This window comes from Diabrotica virgifera, chromosome 4, assembly GCF_917563875.1.
Source record: "Diabrotica virgifera virgifera chromosome 4, PGI_DIABVI_V3a".
In the NCBI taxonomy this organism is placed as follows: Eukaryota; Metazoa; Arthropoda; class Insecta; order Coleoptera; family Chrysomelidae; genus Diabrotica; species Diabrotica virgifera.
In genome coordinates this window covers 58,323,988-58,343,452 of record NC_065446.1, presented here as the reverse complement: position 1 = coordinate 58,343,452, position 19,465 = coordinate 58,323,988, and the positions used below count along the sequence as shown (strand labels likewise).

At 33.1% G+C, this 19,465-nt stretch overlaps 2 protein-coding genes across 4 annotated transcripts in view; one reads left to right on the top strand and one right to left on the bottom strand.

Moving 5' to 3' along the window:
* The window catches only part of LOC114332273 (F-box/SPRY domain-containing protein 1), a 31,219-nt gene extending 30,667 nt beyond the window's left edge, over positions 1–552 (bottom strand). The window contains exon 1 of the mRNA XM_028282046.2: positions 216–552. Coding sequence (XP_028137847.1) covers positions 216–547 — 332 coding nt within the window. The 5' untranslated portion in view covers positions 548–552. The remainder of the gene's footprint in view (positions 1–215) is intronic.
* Positions 1–19,465, top strand: part of LOC114332274 (transcription factor Dp-1) — a 487,697-nt gene that overhangs the window by 400,861 nt on the left and 67,371 nt on the right. The window contains exons 1-2 of one of the 3 annotated variants that reach the window (XM_028282048.2): positions 6,222–6,607; positions 12,506–12,648. In XM_028282048.2, the coding sequence (XP_028137849.1) occupies positions 6,559–6,607; positions 12,506–12,648 (192 nt within the window). In that variant the 5' untranslated portion in view covers positions 6,222–6,558. Of the gene's footprint in view, positions 1–6,221; positions 6,608–6,723; positions 6,995–12,505; positions 12,649–19,465 lie in introns of those variants that run through there. The other 2 variants (XM_028282047.2, XM_050648210.1) reach the window with 2 other exon arrangements.

Genomic DNA, 19,465 nt, shown 5'->3' with positions numbered 1-19,465 from the left:
ACATTTAACACAACTTAGAGGGACAATATAACTTGTTAAACTAGATGTCTGAAAATTGTTGGAAAAATAAATATGAATAGATAGAACACTTTCCAGAATATTCTTCAGGGAAAGTTACAGTTTAAAATAATCAAACGTACTTAAAAACAGACAGTAAAGTAAAAAATAGTATTATATTGCAGTATAAAAGAGGCTTATACACAACTGTCACTTACCTAGAAGCATCTGTACTCTGTGCAACTGGATTTCGATGTAAAGTAAAACCATTAGGCTTTATATAAATATTTCTAGAACAATCATTGGGGTTCCAGGCATGATGAAAGGCTCTTAATTTGGCTTTGTATGTGGGAACTGAACTTAGCAGGTCTGATTTAAGTGCTTCCTCGGCAAGTTTCCTAACACAATGCAATCGCCACACGTCGTTATTTTCGTCATTAAGAAACCTATACCACCTTTTACACACAAGTGAACAATTTCTAAGGTCATGGAGAGTTAAAAATGAAAATATTACTTCAAGACAATTATCGGGGAGTAAAGCTGGGTCCATTTTTGTCTAGTATTTGTTTGACAATGCGATGTTTTTGACGTTTAATTTGACGTTTAAAACGTCAAAAGAATAAACATCAAAATATTTTGATTTAAATCTAGGCATATATTCGCGTTTGGTACAGTGGCGGATCTACGGGTAGGAAAATAGGAAAATCTTTCCCTCTAACAAGGTAAAAAATTTAAAAGAAAAATTGTTGAAACATAAAAATATATTAACTGACATAAAACTAACGCTCGATTTCATAATAAAGTTAAAGTGGACTTTAAATTTTAAGTTAATACCTTTTTTAATGCAGCGTTTCCCAACAGGTGGATCGCGACCCACTAGTGGGTCGCGGGCAGATTTCAAGTGGGTCGCGGCGTGGCTCTTACAGTAGCTAAGTAGCATACAGAGACCATATTCCTTATTTTTTTATCATCATGGGTGAGGGATGGGTCGCGAATATGGAAAAACATCAGAAGGTGGGTCGACAGACATAAAAGGTTGGGAACCACTGGTTTAAAGTGAACTTTAGTAAATGTTCACTTTAAACTACAGACAAGCAAGTTCAACCCAATAAACATGCTAATTAGGAAAACTAAGGGAACTTAATGCATCTTATTCTTCTTAAGATGAAGGTCGGTTATAACTAGGTACTACAGCAAATTGCTCTCAATCTTGAGCTGTTCTTAGTATCGAATGTTTATCCATGCCTTTCCAGTCTCTGACATTCTTCAGCCAGGACCATTTTCTTCTTCCTGGACTTCTTTTTCCGTCCACTTTCCCTTCCATTATGAGTCGTAGAAAGTTGTATATTTTTCCTCTGTAAAAATATGTCCTAGATAATGCGTTTTTCTGTTTTTTACAATATATAGGAGTTCTCTCTCAGTTTTCATTCTTCTCAGCACCTCCTTGTTGATCAAGTGCTCTGTTCAAAAGATCTTCTCAAAGGCTTCGCAATATGGAATAAATGAATGTTTTTACAAATTGGTATCGGATATGCAACGATAAGATATAGTTCCTGCATTCGTAAAGGACCCCAAAGAAACGTTAGGGGAAATGGCTCTCTGTCAAATGCTCTGAAACTTTGCTCTCTGGGTTCTGATAGTTGGTAGTCTGGTAGTAGACTCAATGGGAGCGTAGCTCCAAAAATCATGGTTTTAAGATATAAGCCTCTGAAGTTATAGGTACAGTGAGGACGTTTGAGTTGAAATAAATACATTTTAGAATGGGCGACTCTGGAGATAAATTAGGAATTACGTCGGTTTTTACTTTTAAATTATAAATTTTTGGCATATTTATATCATACTAGTGACGTCACCCATCTGGGCGTGATGACCCAATCGATGATTTTCTAAATAAGATAGGGGTCGTGTGATAGAGCTCATTTGAAAGGTTATTGAAATGCTATTCACTAATATAAACATTAACATAATTATTTATACAGGGTGCAAAAAAAATTTTGAATTAAATTAATTGAGACAAAAAGAAGAATGTATTTAGAATTTATTTAATTCCAAATACATTTTACTGTTGTCCGAAAACAGGAAAAAATGTTTATTTGATAAATATTGTTTTGCGATTAAATTCAATATTAAAGCTGCCAACCACCGGCCTCTTAAAGGCTGTATGACACTATACATTTTCTTGTATCATTTCTAATATCGTTTCTGATATGTCAAAAAAATGCATAGTGTCATACACAGATACAAGAAACGATATCAGAAACGATACAAGAATTTGAGTCAGACACAGATTCTTGTACAAGAACTGCGCCAATTTCTGCGCAAAGAGCAAAAACGTAAAACCTGCTGGTAAAACATCTAAAATGTCATAATTACTTTTACTTACTCATAATGGCGGCTGAAATGAAAATGGGATCATGTATTGATGAATTTATTTGTGTTTTTGTAGGTATTATTTATAAATCTTATATTGATACTTAATATACCGTTTGGCATGGACTACTGTTCTACTAATAACCATATATTTAGCTCCTAGTAAAGTTCAAACTATAAATTTAGGTTTCATGGTGCATATTTTTTTACAAAATCAATAGCTCCTAATTTGGATCAAACTGAAGATAATTCTAATGCAAATATTTTAGCACAAATACCAAAACAATATAAAAACACAAATAATCAACCTCAAACAGTCAACGTAAAATTCTAACATTAAAATGTTAATTAAAAGTTTATAAATTTTATAAAATCCTTAAAATCAGCTGTAGATGTAGATGCAGTACTACCATAACGTGGAACGGGGTGACAAACAAAATATCGACCAATCACGTGCCGAATTTCATACAATTTTCGATACAAGCATGATACTATAAATAAAGAATGTTATTTATAGTATCATGGATACAAGAACTTGCATAGTGTCATACAGGGCACAAATGTACGTACAAGAAATGATACAAGAAAATGTATACAAGAAACGATATCAGAAACGATATTAGAAATGATACAAGAAAATGCATAGTGTCATACAGCCTTAAGGCTGTGTGACACTATACATTTTCTTGTATCATTTCTAATATCGTTTCTGATATGTCAAAAAATGCATAGTGTCATACACAGATACAAGAAACGATACAAGAATTTGAGTCAGACACAGATTCTTGTACAAGAACTGCGCCAATTTCTGCGCAAAGAGCAAAAACGTAAAACCTGCTGGTAAAACATCTAAAATGTCATAATTACTTACTCATAACGGCGGCTGAAATGAAAATGAGGTAATGTATTGATGAATTTATTTGTGTTTTTGTAGGTATTATTTATAAATCTTTTATTGATACTTAATATACCGTTTGGTATGGACCATGATACTATAAATAAAGTTATTTATAGTATCAAGTAAGTGTTATTTATAGTATCATGGTATGGACTACTGTTCTACTAATAACCATATATTTAGCTCCTAGTAAAGTTCAAACTATAAATTTAGGTTTCATGGTGCATAATTTTTTAATAGACGAAAATACAATAGTTCCTAATTTGGATCAAACTGAAGATAATTCTAAGGCAAATATTTTAGCACAAATATCAAAACAAAATAAAAACACAAATAATCAACCTCAAACCGTCAACGTAAAATTCTGGTTAACATTAAAATGTTTATAAATTTTATAAAATCTTTAAAATCAGATGTAGCTGTAGATGCAGTGTACCAAAACGTGAACGTGACACAGGGTGACAAACAAAATTTCGACTAAACGTGCCGAATTTCATACAATTTTCGATACAAGAACTTAGTGTCATACAGGGCACAAAAATGTACGTACAAGAAATGATACAATAAAATATATACAAGAAACGATATCAGAAACGATATTAGAAATGATACAAGAAAATGCATAGTGTCATACAGCCTTTAGCAGTTAGTAGCGACCACGTACAGAGCCGTAAGTACGATGTTGGAGGCCCCGGGGCAAACGTGATCTGGTGGCGCCCTACCGCGATCGAGTCTCGGGGGGTTTACCCCCCGGCGGAAGGGGGAGATCTGGAATCATCTGGAAAACGTTTTACGAAGTTGATGGCTTCGATTTGAAGGTCTTGTTCGTTTGCATTCAATATTAAAATCAGGTTGAACAATTCGGTACGTATTGAAATTACTATTCCTTGAAAGAGAGTGTCTAGCTGATGGCGTAATGTGTCAATCATTGAGTAAAACACGGTTACCTTCTCTAAGGCATGACTTATCATCTTGAACTCTTTCATCTTCGCACAGTTCATCGAAATGTTTTTCGTCTTCTGCTACTTCTGCATTCTTTTTGGAGCGAACCCTACTTACTGGTACTCCCCAATGTTGACAATATTTGAAGCCTCTTCAAAGAAGGTTTCAAATTATTGTTCTCTCATTACAATTAGTTCGCTCTGAAGAGGCTCTCTTCAAGTAAACTGTAAGTTGTTAAAAGGTCCAAAGATTCTGATTGCATTGTTTTCGAGACTATGTTGAGAATTTCAAGGATTTTATTCTGCACAACTAGTAACTAGTAATTTAGATTATAAGTAGGCTTAGATAACTAAATTAAAAATTGTTATTGTAATACGATACAAAAAAAAAAAACAAATAGTCTAGCTCAGTGTTTCCCAACCTTTTTTGTCTGTCGACCCACCTTCTGACGTTTTTTCATATTCGCGACACATCCCTCAGCCATGATCATAAAAAAAAATATATAAGGAATATGGTCTCTGTATGCTACTTAGCTACTGTACACCTGAAATACGCCCGCGACCCACTACTCTCGACTACTCTCGACCCACCTGTTGGGAAACGCTGCTAGCTAATTGGTTAAGCCAAAGCCGTTAAAAAAAAACTTGTAACGAAACAAATGTTTCTATAGTTTCTTTTTCAGTTGTGCCGTTTCGTCTCTTTCATTTCTTTTGTTACTTGTCAGAACTAGACTTGAAAGGCACTTCAAAACATAGCAAAATCTGTGTTTCAATGCATTGACTTCATCAAATCTTCCAGCCCAGCGTGTTGGATTGAAAGGTTTTAGAGTCACTTTCGAAGAACATCTTTCAGATTGGTATGAGGACTTCATTGCCTCCCATGGAACGATACTGTTCGTTATGAGTTGGACAAATATGAAGATATGAAGGTTTATTTAGAGAAAATGGAGGAAGAGGTAAACCAGATTGCTGAGAAGATAAAGAAAATTGAAAAGGTGGAAGAAAAATTCGAGAATACGTTCAAATTCTATTTGAAAAAACTGGAAGAAAAATTGAAGGAGATAGGAAAATGTCAAAAAGGAGGAGACCGTCGGGAAGTAATTGTATACAGCTCTAATGAGAGATATATTAGAAAACGACTTCCAATATCTTTCACTAACATCTTAAAAACAAATTCCAATATATACAGAACTTAGACTGCAAGTAAATTATAAGAAGCCATCTAAAAGACGGAGCTGCTTTGTGGTTTGAAAGCAAAGAAAATGAGGTAACTTCATGTAGAGATTTTGAGACAAAATTTTTTATGATGGTGCAGGTGAAACAGGTTAAAATCGATCACTGAAGTTGTTAGAATTAATATATGCCGTGTACTTATTAATGGTACGGATGCACATCAACCGAACTATTCAGAGCAGCAGCATCTAAGATCAGAATAGCCATGATGATTGCCAACCTACGTCGCGAAGATGGCACGTAAAGAAGAAGTGCTTATTAAAATACTTGTACTTGAAAGTACCTACTTAAAAATATTATTTGACCTCGTTACAGTCTATCCAAGGCCAGCCAAACGTGGGTCCCGGGGCACTGCCCCGGTAGTTACGGCCCTGACCACGTACCGACAAGTAAATCTAATGTATGTAAAATATACTGGCAACTATATAGGAGACTATTTTTGAAATTGAAAAAAGCTGGGAATATGGAGAAAAATAAGAAGATATCGTAGAGATGATAAATTCATGATAATATGTGAATACGAAGATACATAAATATGTATATTAGGAAGATATAATCGAAATCAACGTTTGAGATAAATATACCTTTATTTTATATTATTTTATAGCAGAAATTGCCTAAACACCAATTTTCTGTTCCGTCGCTCCGTAGTGTCATCTAGTTCTAAGTAGAGGAAGCTATTAGAATCATATGGCGCCAAACATAAATATCTGGCTGCCCTAGTGGCAATTCTCCCAACTTGTGCCAGCGTATACCACGTGAATAAATTTAACCAATGAAAGCAAAGGCTTTGTACCGCCGCCAAGCTGATTTCAGAATGTATTTGCACGAAACAGCCGAACTTTGTGAAGCTTTGGAAGTGCATAACTTATATTAATCATTTAAATTTCTGAAACATTTAAAAGTACAATAATCAGTGGATTATAGGAACAAATAAAATTAAATTTCGGTCCAACGGATTTGCCGTATCGAGCTTTTGAAATATGGTATTATTCCGTCGCCATTTTGACTAATCAGAACTTTGTGCTGTTAGTTTGTTAGGTATATTTAGAAATTTCGGTGCGGTTTGTAAACTTTTTAAAGACTATTTGATTTCGTTGATTTTCGAAGATTGTGAAAATGACACAGCAAACAAATACAACGAACTGGGTGATACAGGGGACGAATGGTAAATATTCGAAATTTTGCATGCTTTTTCCTTGATGTGGAATAATGATAAATTTTAAATGCAGTTTATGTAGTCAATCTAATAAAGTTATATTAGATATTCCAAGAAATTGCTCTTTCGGGATAAGTGCTGTAAAAATTATTATTAAGGTGGCAACATAAGCCAATGTAAATGGCATAAGAGCATAGGTCTTCATTTGCAGAATCAAATTTGCCAAATTGTCTTCTTATTTTGGTTCTTATAGTTTTTGGGTGAAACGTTCAGCATCTGTCTTATCTCACCACTCAAGCCATATCTGGCTACATTGAATACTTGAGCTAGCTACTGGTAACCAGCTCAGTAGCTAAGTAAGTCCTCTGATCCTGATCATTTGGTTTTTATCTTTATGTAAGTATATTAAATACTCAAATTACAGTGATAAATAGATTACTAATTTGATGATACTGTTCAGTATCATCAAGAAGAGAAATGTTCAGTGGAAGTCTTAAATGGGTCATCTAACAATTTCAAATAAAATTCTAATTCACTATACTTAATATCACTTTCTGTCATCAACCAAAAGCAACTTAAAATTGTTAATAGTCTTTTATGATTCTTGTTTTTGAAATGCATGATAGCACAAATGATGTGTCATAAAAACTGTACATACTATCAAAAATTTTCAAACAGGGTATAAACCAATAAACTGAGAGTAGAAGAGTTTCTTCCATTCCAATTCTGTTCAAGTGTGAATATCAAGAAACTGAAATTTATCAATCAACAAAATCAGCAGATCTCTAGGGCTACCATGACCTTAACGACGTTCTATACCTTCGTTGCAGGTATGCCTCTCAGAGGAAAGGGGGGAAACTTATATGTAAGCGAAAGTTGGTAACAATGCATTTATAGCAGAATACTCAAATCATATGTTTCAGTATTGAATACTTTATAAAAAATAAATTATAATAAATTACGGAATTAATAATAATAAATAAATTAAAAATAAATGGTACGGTAAACAATCCTCATTTTTTAATATGTTATTCCTTACAAGAAAACCTTTAATTTAAGCACAAATAATTCAAAATCGTAAATTTGGGTCAAAAGTTATTAACTTTTTAAGAATTCCCATAAGAGCCCATGTTAAAACTTAACTTTGACCCTTAATAATAATTAAATGGCACGGTAAAACAATTTTTTAAAAATCAAGTCTTAGTTTTTTGAAGTAAACTATAACATGCTAAAATTTCATGCAAATATTTAATTCTTTGCCGAAGGTGTAGAACGTCGTTAATTGAAGATTTGAATTTCAACAGATTCAGTGAAGGTTAGATTTGATGAACATTTTTAGAAAGATTAAAGATCTAAAATTAGTACAGTAAAACCTCGATAGAACGGACCTCTATTTAACAGACTTCGGATATAACGGACAAAAAACCCGATCAAATGTAAAAAAATTACATGTAAAAAAATGTAAAAGAAATACAAAGATGAGAATATATAAAACCTTAATTCGACCAATAGCATGCTATGGAAGTGAAGCATGGGTCCTGAAAAAAACATCCAAAAACAAACTCGACACATTCGAAAGGAAAGTACTGAGGAGAATACTAGGACTTGTGAGGGAAAACGGAATCTTCAGAATTCGATACAACAACGAGCTTTATCAACTTTATAAGGAAACACCCACTGTCAGACTTCATTAGAATACAAAGATTGCAATGGGCCGGACATGTGATAAGAATGGGAGAGGATAGGCTACCAAAAAGAGCAATGAACGCTAGGATACAGGGAAAGAGACTGGTTGGAAAGCCAAGAAAGCGCTGGGAAGACACAGTAAGCAGCGATGCACAAGCATTTTTAGGAGTCCCTGTATGGAGAAGAGTAGCAGATAAACAAGGTTGGAGACAAGAAATAAAGGAGACCAAAGCTTAATTTGGGCTGTAGTGCCGTAGAAGAAGAAAAAGAACAGGATATGAAGACGAACTTCATTTTTGTGCACTGTTTTGAGGTGTAAAATATGATGTATTGCATCTTTGTGTATTGCATCTTTTTGTACTTACCGTTTCTGGTTCCTGTTCTCTTAATTTGTGCTTTTTTCGTTTTTCACTGCCACTTAAATGTTTGTAACTCATGATAGTAACGAAACGATTACTTAGTTAGAAAAATAAGTGTTTAAAGAGTTTTAATAAAACGACTAATGGTTAATCAATAGATTTGTTGAACTAACTTAAAAAAGCACAGGACTGAAAACTAATACAAGCAAGCAATAACTTATTTTTGCAGAAAATGGCATCAAATATCAAACTAAACATTAAATTTAAAAGTGCATTTTGAATAAATACTTATTATGACAATACGTGACAATACCTTTGTTAATCCTACCTCTTTTTAATCCTTCAGAGTGGTGTCGAAATTTCGCCTGTTGTTATTCATACGACAAGGCAATCTACCTACTGTTATTGCAGTTTTATGATAAGAAAGGTTTATGATTTATGAATATAACTCTAACCTAATTTGTTATCATTTATAATTTTCTGTTCGTAAAATGAAATAATTTTGAAAATTTATTTTGTTTTTTCAACAAAAATATTCTTTTAGTGATCTTTTCGGGCCCCATTAAAATGCGGGCCCGAGGCAGGGGCCTCATGGGCCTAGTGGTAAAATAGGCCCTGATGGTTCACCACAGATATTTTCAAAAATTTGTTTTTTAAAGAATTTGTACCTGCAGTGAGAAAATTTCAAGTGAAGAAATTGAAAACACTGCCGAAAGAGGTGAAATGTTTATTGACTTTAGACAATGTTCCTGCTAATCCCCCTGAAAATATTATACAAGAAGACAGCAACTTTAAATTGTATGTTTTTGTCAAAAAAATTATCGCTTACTCAACCCATGGATCAGTGAATAATTTTGGCAACCAAACGAGTACATACATTGCAGAAAGTTTTAAGACGAAGTAGAAAAGACAAAAGTTGCAAACAAAACTTGATAAAAAAAAATTTTGATCGATTTTAAACCTATTTTTATATAACGGACTTTCGGGTTTAACTGACATTCCATTCCCCCAATTAGTACGTTATATCGAGGTTTTACTGTACAAATCCAGAGTTGTACTAATATTTATTTATTCATCAGATTCAGGTATTCAAAAATATTTCTGTTGAAATTGTTGATGGCTAAATCTTTATCTATTCTTCTTTTATTTCAATGTAAAATGAATAATGTTTAAATTGTTTTTATTTATTTTTTTTTTTGTTTTTTTTATAGTCATTGTTATCACCTCTAGTCTTTATGCAAGCTTCAGTTTGGGTGGGGACGCTCCTAATCAAATTATCAACATTTTGTTGTGGTAGGTTGCTCCATTCTTCAAGAGCAGCTTGTACTAGCTGTGCAGTGTTTTGTGAATTATCCCGGCGAGCTCTAATTTTTCTTTTAAGCATATCCCACAAATACTCTGTAGGGTTAAGCTCGGTGAGCAAGCAGGTCACTCCAAACAAGGGATACCTTCTGCTTCAATGTCTCTAGTCACTCTATGGTATGTGGAGGTCCATTATCATACATAAAAATTAAATTTTCTCCTGTTGCACCTCTCCAGAGCCTAACTACAGGTTATCAACATACCTGTGAGCAGTTCAAGTTGATTGGATGAAAATTAAAGGAGTTTTATTACAGATCACAATTCCTCTCCAGAACATTACACTTCCTCTTGTATATTTGTGAACAGATTGACAGTTTTCGTTCTTGCTTGTCTTCCTTGACCTCTAAGTACATGATTTCATGGGTCATCTGATTTTACCCAAATCCTGACTTTTTCTGAAAATAGCACATTTTGTCAATTCATAATGTTCCAGTTTTGGTGGTGAAGACACCAATTTAGGCAATCAATCTTGTGCTGCCTGGATAACTCAGGAACCCATAACTGTCTCCTGCTGTATATTTCTTGGCACTAACTCTTCTTATCGTTTCAACTGAAACAGTTGCACCTGTAGCTTCCAAAAGCTACCTTTGGAGCTGCAGGTGAGAAATGGTTGGGTGTCTTTCAGCTGATTGGACAATTAAACGATCGTGACGAGCCGTTATTACTTTTTGGCAACTTTCCCTTGCCTTATTTTTGAGCTTTCCTAGTTCCTGTTACCTAGCATAGGTTTTGGACAGAACGCCCTGTGTTACACCTAGCTCTGCAGCTATGTCCCTCTGAGAACATTACTTGCTCCACAAGACCAATAATTCCCATGTAAGTTGTCCACATGAGCATAGGCGTAACCAGGGGGGTTTGGGGGTTGTAAACCCCCCCCCCCCCCCGTTTAGGACGCAAAAGTTAGTTTATGTATTTTCGTTCAATTTGTAACTCAAGTAAATAACCTATACTGTACTGAGCTGTACTATCTGATTGTCTTATTGATTTGTTTATTTTCAATAAAAACCTTTATTCTTCGCAACAATAACAAGTTTTTTCAAAAGAAATAAATATTTCTTTGAAATACATGGTGATTCCATATAAGTTTGGTTGTGTGTACCTATGTGATACACAAATAATTATGGGTCATTCCATTTCAAATCACTCAATTTTGGAGCAAAAAAAATTTTGGACCTCCGATTTGTCTGAAAATTGGTATATAGCTTCTGCGGGACGTACAAATAAGATATTTAAGGTCAAAAATTCTTCTTCTTCTTTTTTTCTCAAAATGTTATTTTACGCGATTTTACAGTGATTTGGTGTTTATTTATACAAATTTGCATTTTCTATCGTAAAGTATCAATGAAAAACATAATATTTTAATAGAAAGGACTCAAAAATGTCATTATATGGCATTATAACAAGTTACTTTGATTCAAAACAAGCTTTTGATCAAATTTTATAGTGTATAAAACGTTAAAATACCGTTTTTTACATTTTTCTCCATTCCCAAAATACATCATAATCGATTTTTCTGAAAATTTGCCCACAGATAGACAAAACATAGAATTTAAGTGGTGAGAAGGATTTGAATTATATTACAATACCAAAAAAGTTACATGCAATATTATAGTCAAAAATATAGGCATCTACTGTAAGTAAAATTAACTCGAAAATATCGACCTCACGACAAAAATTGTTAAAAAGAAATTGTAATAATTGTAAATACGATTTATTTGGAACAATTTCAGTTCCTACCATTTTTGTCGAAAAGTTAAAAATGGCGGAGATATTAAGCCAAACAGGTTCTCCTTTAAACTCAAGATGGCGGCTAACGTAACGGAGGAATTCATTCGTGATTTTAAATTTAGGCTACTATTGACTCCCTTAAAGATCAGAAAAATAAAATTTTGGGCAGCTCGGCATTCAAGGTCAAATGCTATCCCGACTGGACTAATATATACTTTTGAGTCTGATGCATGTAACTTTTTTGGTATTGTAATATAATTCAAATCCTTCTAACCACTTAAAGTTCTATCTTTTGGATATCTGTGGGCAAATTTTCAGCCAAATCTATGATGATGTATTTTGGGAATGGAGGAAAATGTAAAAAACGGTATTTTAACGTTTTTTACACCATAAAATTTGATCAAAAACTTGTTTTGATTCAAAATAACTTGTTATAATGCCATATAATGACATTTTTGAGTCCTTTCTATTAAAATATTATGTTTTTCATTGATACTTTATGACAGAAAATGCAAATTTGTTTAAATAAACACCAAATCACTGTAAAATCGCATAAAATCACATTTTGAGAAAAAAAGAAGAAGAAGATTTTTTGACCTTAAATATCTTATTTTTACGTCCCACAGAGGCTATATACCAATTTTCAGACAAATCGGAGATCCAAAATTTTTTGCCTGAGTGATTTGACATGGAATGTACCTTATACATATTTTAAAACAGTAAAAATTCGCATTTCTGTAAACTATTAAAGTGCTTTTCTTGATTAAAATAGGTCAACCACAAATGATAAAAATGATGCCATTGTCAGGAGTCTCAGGAAAAACTTTCAGTGGTATAATGACTTCTGCAATGAGTGGACAACAACTAAAAATTATTAAGACATCTCCTGCTACTATAGCTGATGAAACTCAACAGGTATGTTTTATAGCTTTGCTATTTCCTTATTTTTATGTGTTGTTAATATTGTTATACTTGGTTAGCTGATCACAGTCCCAATTGTCTTGTTAACAGGTTGGCTGCCAGGCAGGGTTGTTTTGTTTTAAACATTTTGTTTTATTTGTTTAGGTTTAAAACAGTTTAAAACATGTTTAATACACTTAATTTAAACAAGCGGTTTTTTTCATTTTTTTTGTGAATAATATAAATATGAAAAAAAATCTTATACATATTTATTTACAGACTTTGTAACAAATATATTATTTATTTATTAGTAATGGGAACACAACAAAAGTTGGAAAACTTCAAAACATTTTGCATACAAGAGTTAATAAATTTCTCAAATTGTTTCAGTCTCCTAGTAATCTTGTAATCTAAGTCATCAATTTTATCAGCCACGTGATCACTTATAGAATTAACCTCTTTAAAAATTGAAACCAACTTAGTTGCTTTGACATTGCCTAGCCGGTTACATTGTTTGGAATTGACTAAAGAGTTTTTTTGTTGGATGACCATAGAACGCCACCATGCCAATGGTTTTACATTAGATGTTTAGAAAATATATGGTTTAAAGGGTACGCACTTTGCCTGGTAATTAATAATAATTGGCAATGCTTCTGGATGTGAAGTGAAGTTTCTACATATTCCATGCCAGTTTTTATTTGCTCTTGACTAAATGTATGCCCACTGAAGCGATGAGCAAGCAAACTTGTCAAAAAATGAGCCAGGATAAAAGCCATTTTCATAAGCTCCTTACTTTATTCGTATCATTTACCAAATATTCGCCATTTGCGTGTTCAGTCTCGAATGCTTCCAGAAGTTCTAGCCATATCTCTGTAGCCTCTCCTTTAGTGCAAGTGTTTGTTTGGACTTTGTCCCTGCACTGCAATATACTTTAATTTTTATAAATACGTAGTCTTAGGCATTTGTCTTTATCTTTGTATCATTTACAAGCTTTGTTACATCTTTATCAATACTTATTCTATTAAAATGTATAAACATTTTCAATTTCTTTGCAACACGAAAATGCAGCAGCTGCACAATACTCTGGTTAAATCGGAGAGTGCAGGAAGAGTCTATACCGGTTTCGGAGGTTTTTCCTCCTCATCAGTAGTCCCATATTCTCTTCTCTCCGATTTCTCCAGGTATCATACTTCGGGCCTTTCCGAATTGTAAAGAACGAAATGTCACGGATGAACTAGAGCCATCTACCGAAAAACAAAATAAGTTATCAATCGAAGTAGCACAGAAAACGACAATATTATTGTCAAATATAACAGATGACAGATGGCATCAATTAGAAATGATCAGAAATTGGTAATAATAAAAATATAAGCCAACTATCGCCATTTAGGGATAGTTTCATATTATTAGTACAAAATATACCTAAGTTACCTAGAACTCACCTAGGACCTAAAATGAAAATGTTACAAATTTGTTACATTGCCAAGAAGAGGGTTAAAATAATATAAATATGGAATACCGTTGATAGATAAATATACAAGATATATTTACTATTAATATTATTTATTATTAATATACTGGTTTATTTATCAATAAACGATAATAAATTAAATAAATATAATCTGGAATTAAAGTGCGCATGCGTTGTCGTGGACTAAAAGTCACAGACAGGGTCCAGGAACGAACATAATGACACTGAAATTACAAAAATTCGCCAAAATTGTCATATTTCGCCGCTACGGATGCTGGCATAGTTTCGTGTATCCCTACCATGGTCACGCACGGAGCGAATAGTAACCCGTCAGTGGAAGTATCTAATAAATTTTATTGATCTCATGAGAATCTTAAAAAATGGCAAAAATCTCGTAACGTTTATTTATTTAACAGTTTTATAGAAATAGTCCATGTGGTGAGACCGCTCCCGTCTGGAAAAATTTCTGATTCGGTTTCTTTGTGGATCCCTCTTCAAAAATGTCCCCTTTAAACATATCTGAAGGGTGCCGGGCGGAATTTTTGGGCAGAAATTGTTTAAACAATTTTTTGAAACAAATACAAAGGATCACGTTTTTTTTTGCTCCGGAACATATATTTTTAAGTTTTGTGGGTCATTCTAAACAAGAAAGGTAGGTATCTTGTAAATTTTCTCAAAAATTGATATTTTTCGAGTTATAAGCGATTTAAAATCTGAAAAATGCGAAAATACGCATTTTCGATGCCTAAAAACTCGTATTTAAATTAGTATTTTTGAGGTTTCCAGATACTTACATTGAAGATTAAACATTCCGCTTCAAGATCCTGAAGAGTGATCGCGTCTCACCTTAATTTATACCGTTGTTTTTTAATTGTTAAATATGCGTGTTTATCCGATTTTTCTGCGAGCTTCTGAAAGAGAGCGAAGCTCTCTTTCAAAAATCTATTTTGCTCCGAAAAATATTTTTTCTAGATTCTTTGGGATATTCTAAATAAAATAAGTTTCTTGACATTTTTCTCAAAAGTTAATAGTTTTAAAGTTATAAGCGATTTAAAATCCAAAAATGCGTTTTTTGGCATTTTTCGGATTTTAAATCGCTTATAACTTTAAAACTATTAACTTTTGAAAAAAATGTCAAGAAACTTATTTTATTTAGAATATTCCTAAGAATCTAGAAAAAATATTTTTCGGAGGAAAATAGGATATTTTTGAAATAGAGCTCGCCGCACCGGCAAAAAAATCGGATAAACTTGCATATTTAACAATTAAAAAACAACGGTACAAATTAAGGTTAGACGCGATCACTCTTCAGAATCTTGAAGCTGAATATTTAATCTTCAATTTAAGTATCTGGCAACCTCAAAAATAATAATTTAAATATGAGTTTTTAAGCCTCCAAAAATATTTTCGTATTTTTCAGATTTTAAATCGTCTATAACTCGAAAACTATCCATTTTTAAGAAAAATTACAAGATACCTTTCTTGTTTAAAATAACCCAAAAAACCTATAAATATATGATCCAGAGTATTTGTTTAAAAAAATTGTTTAAACAATTTCTGCCAAAAAATTCCGCCCGGCATCCTTCCGATTTGTTTAAAGGGGACATTTTTGAATAGAAATCCACAAAGAAATTGAATCAGAAATTTTTTCAGACGGGAGCGGTCTCACCACATGGACTAAAACAGACTTCACTTGCGGCAAAATGCATAAATTCGAAAACTGCACTTTTTATCTTTAAAACGCATTTTGATGTTTATCGAAAGGATACTCTGATCAAAAGATATCGAATTTTTGCCGTCGAGTTGATAGACATTTTATTGATTTCGCGCGTGTAACTAACATTCAAATTCACCGGTCGTTATTTCTGAGAGAAGGGTTCATTCTACATTCTACACAAAAAGTGCTATAGATCGTCCCAAACCCTTTTTTCAGTGCGTCACAGATTATCGAATTCTCTCGTAACGCATTACAGTTGGAAGTGACAGGAAAAAACGTACCTCTGTGATTATTATACATGAAACCTAAAAAATTGTGTATTCCTTGACAGGTATTTGCATATTAACCCATTTAGCGCCAAATGTGCGAAAACGCACCATTTTTTTGTAGAATTTTTTTTTGATAATTCGTTATTTTTTTTAATTTTTGTATTTTTTAAGCAACCAGAAAATATAAGTGTAACTAAAAATTTAATTTTGTTTAATTTCCAAACTCATGTTTTCATTACAAAAATATTTTCTAAATGTCCGACATTTTCAATCCTTTGACACAACTTTATTTTTACTGTAGTAATTTTATTCGCATAACACTTTTGTGGTCAAATAAATTAAAACATGATCTTTTTAACCTGTGTGTACATTAATTGTTATAAAAATAAATAAAAAATTCTGAGTCATTAAATCTCGTGTTTCAAAATAATGGTTCGATAAAGAACCATTGGCGGAAGTCAACTTATAATCCTGTCTGATCAGGAATTTCAAGATGACGCACAGGCAGTAATTTGTTGGGATATTTTTATGTGTAAAAGCACGTATCCACTATGCTTGCGCTCTGAGCTCCTGCAACTGCTCCACATAGCGCAATTGTGTGCATTCTGCCTCGGCGCTCCAATCTGTGGCGGTTTATATGTAAGGGGGCGCATACCCTATCGATTGGAGCAGTTGCAGGGAGCGCGGAGCATAAGAGGTTCGTGAACATAGTGGATGGTTGGCGCTCTCGGACCGTGCAACAGTGTGTGCTCCGCCTCAACGGTCCAATAGGTGGCGGTTTATATGTAGAGGAGCGGATGCCGTCTCGATGGGAGCAGTTGCAGGGAGCGCGGAGCGCAAGAGGTTTGTGAACATAGTGGATGGTTGGCGTTCCTGGACCGTGCAACAGTGCGCGCTCCGCCTTGGTGGTCCAATATTACGAACATAGTGGGTACGTACCTTTAGAAAGACGGGTATTCTGGTATTCAGTTTTGTTATAATCTAGGGCTGAGGGGGGGGGGCTACATAAGGCAGGTTGTGTAGTATTGTAGACAATATGTCGATTTGTCGAATTTATACAACTGGCATAGTTAGAGTTACAGAATTGAAAAGTGTAAACTGGAAACACCTAAATAATTTCTAAAAAAGATAGAGGGTCATTCGACTTCGTTTTTGACAAAGAAGCTGAAGAAGGTGTAGGCAATGTTCTAACCATACTATTTTTGTTTGTAAAAAATGCCAGGTCCATTTACACTCTAAATGTATTGAGACTTTTCACAAAAAATAAAATTGTGTATTTCAATTTTTATAGCTCAGTCCCGCCAAAGGTTCGAAAACGAACCATTTTGTTGTTGTGACACCTGCCATTATCAAAGTGTAAACAATTTTTTTACGATTGTTTCAATTTATTTTACTCTAGTTGATTTTTTAACCAAGAGGAGTAAGCTAAAAAGACAGATTCACACCCAAGAAAGTTACTAGAAAACTCCCCAAATTTATCTTTTTTTTCGTTGATCATATCAGCTTTCGATGATAATCCATACATATTAAATTATACTAACACATCGCTAAAGAGTTCTAAAAACAACTGTTTTTATATAAAAGTAAACAAAATCTAAAAATTAAAGGAATAATGCAGAAAACACAAAAATCGCCGATATACTTAATTAACCTATAAAATGACAGAAGTGCCAAAATTTCATAAATGTCATTAGTGACAAAATTTAATAACAGTGGAGTAAACTTGCCTGCGGTTGGACCAATTAGAAACAAACATTACGGAGCGGTAAATTTGAATTACTCCTCTTGGTTAAAAAACAAACTAGTTTATTTTTTAACCAGGAGGAGTAAACTAAAAAGACAGATTCACACCCAAGAAAGTCACTAGAATAATAACCAAATACCTACATCTTCTTTTTTGGTTGATCTAGTCGGCCCTCAACAGTAGTCCATAAATATTATATTAAATTAATACGTCGCTAAAGAGTTCCAAAAACAACTGCTTTTTTATAGAAAAGTAGACTAACAATCTAAAAATTAAAGGAATAACACAGAAAACACAAAAATCGCCGATATAACTTAATTAACCTATGAAATGTCACTAGTGTCAAAATTTGATAAATGTCATTAGTGTCAAAATTTTATAACAGTGGAGTAAACTGGCCTGTGGTTGGACCAATTACAAACAAGCAATACAGCGCAGTAAATTTGAATCACTCCTCTTGGTTAAAAAACAAACCATAGTTAATCAAATATATTACATATTATTGCCACGGTTATTAGACTTTATTACGGTTGTCTTGTCCGACGGTGGTGGGGAGACTTATATTTTTGACTTTACGTCACAAGAGTTTACATTCCCATATTTTTAAATTATTTTCGATCATTGAACCTGTGTTATTGTGTATATATGTGTATTATTTGTGTTATTATGAAATAATTAGACAAATAGTACACATTTTATCTTATACCGGGTGGTGAATCGTAAAAAGGGCCATAGGAAACTCAATGTAAAATTCTGAATTGTTGAATTCCTGCTTTCCTAATTATTTTACATCAAAAGTCATGAGAGAATACTTGTAGAGAATTAAAATCTGTATTAAAATCAAAAGTTAAAATTGTTCTACGATTTAAATGCATTCCAAAATTTTGAAAAATATGATACATTTGCCTCAATAGGTATGCGTGTAAAAGTAAGGCCACACGTTACTATTTAACTGATAGTGCTCACACCATTGACTGAATAAAAAAATCTTTATTATTAATCCTTTCTCCGCAACTGAGGGTATCTTATCAACTGTATTGTTTTTAGACAATAGATGATAAAATAAAAATATTGACAGTTCAAAAATGTGAACATTATTGCATTGTGTGTGGCCTAAGTTTGGGCTGAAAACTAAAATGTATTACATTTTTACAAAATTTTGGAATATGTTTAATTACGTAGACCAATTTTAACAGTTATTTCCAATACAGATTTCAATCCTCTACAAATAGTTTCTAATGTCTTTTGATGTACAATAATTATTAGAGAAGCTGGAATTCAACAGTTCAGAATTTTACATTGAGTTAATGCAAAATTTTGACGCATGTCAAAATTCTCAATGTGTTTTAATTGTATTTATTTTTTTCGAATCCTGAGAAAACTAATAAATATTTTAAAAAAATTTAAACTCAGAATGAAAGACTACATTATTACCGAGGGCTGAAAGTCCCTGAAAACGTCTATAATGTTTATTTTAATAAGTTACAGGGCTGAAAATAAAAGAGAAGTGTGATATTTAATTTCAAACATTTCATTCAATAGAATCTGCTTGTTTATTCTAAGGGGCTTTCCGCTCTGGGTAATAATGTAATCTTGCATCCTGCGTTTAATTTTTTCTAAAATACTTGGTT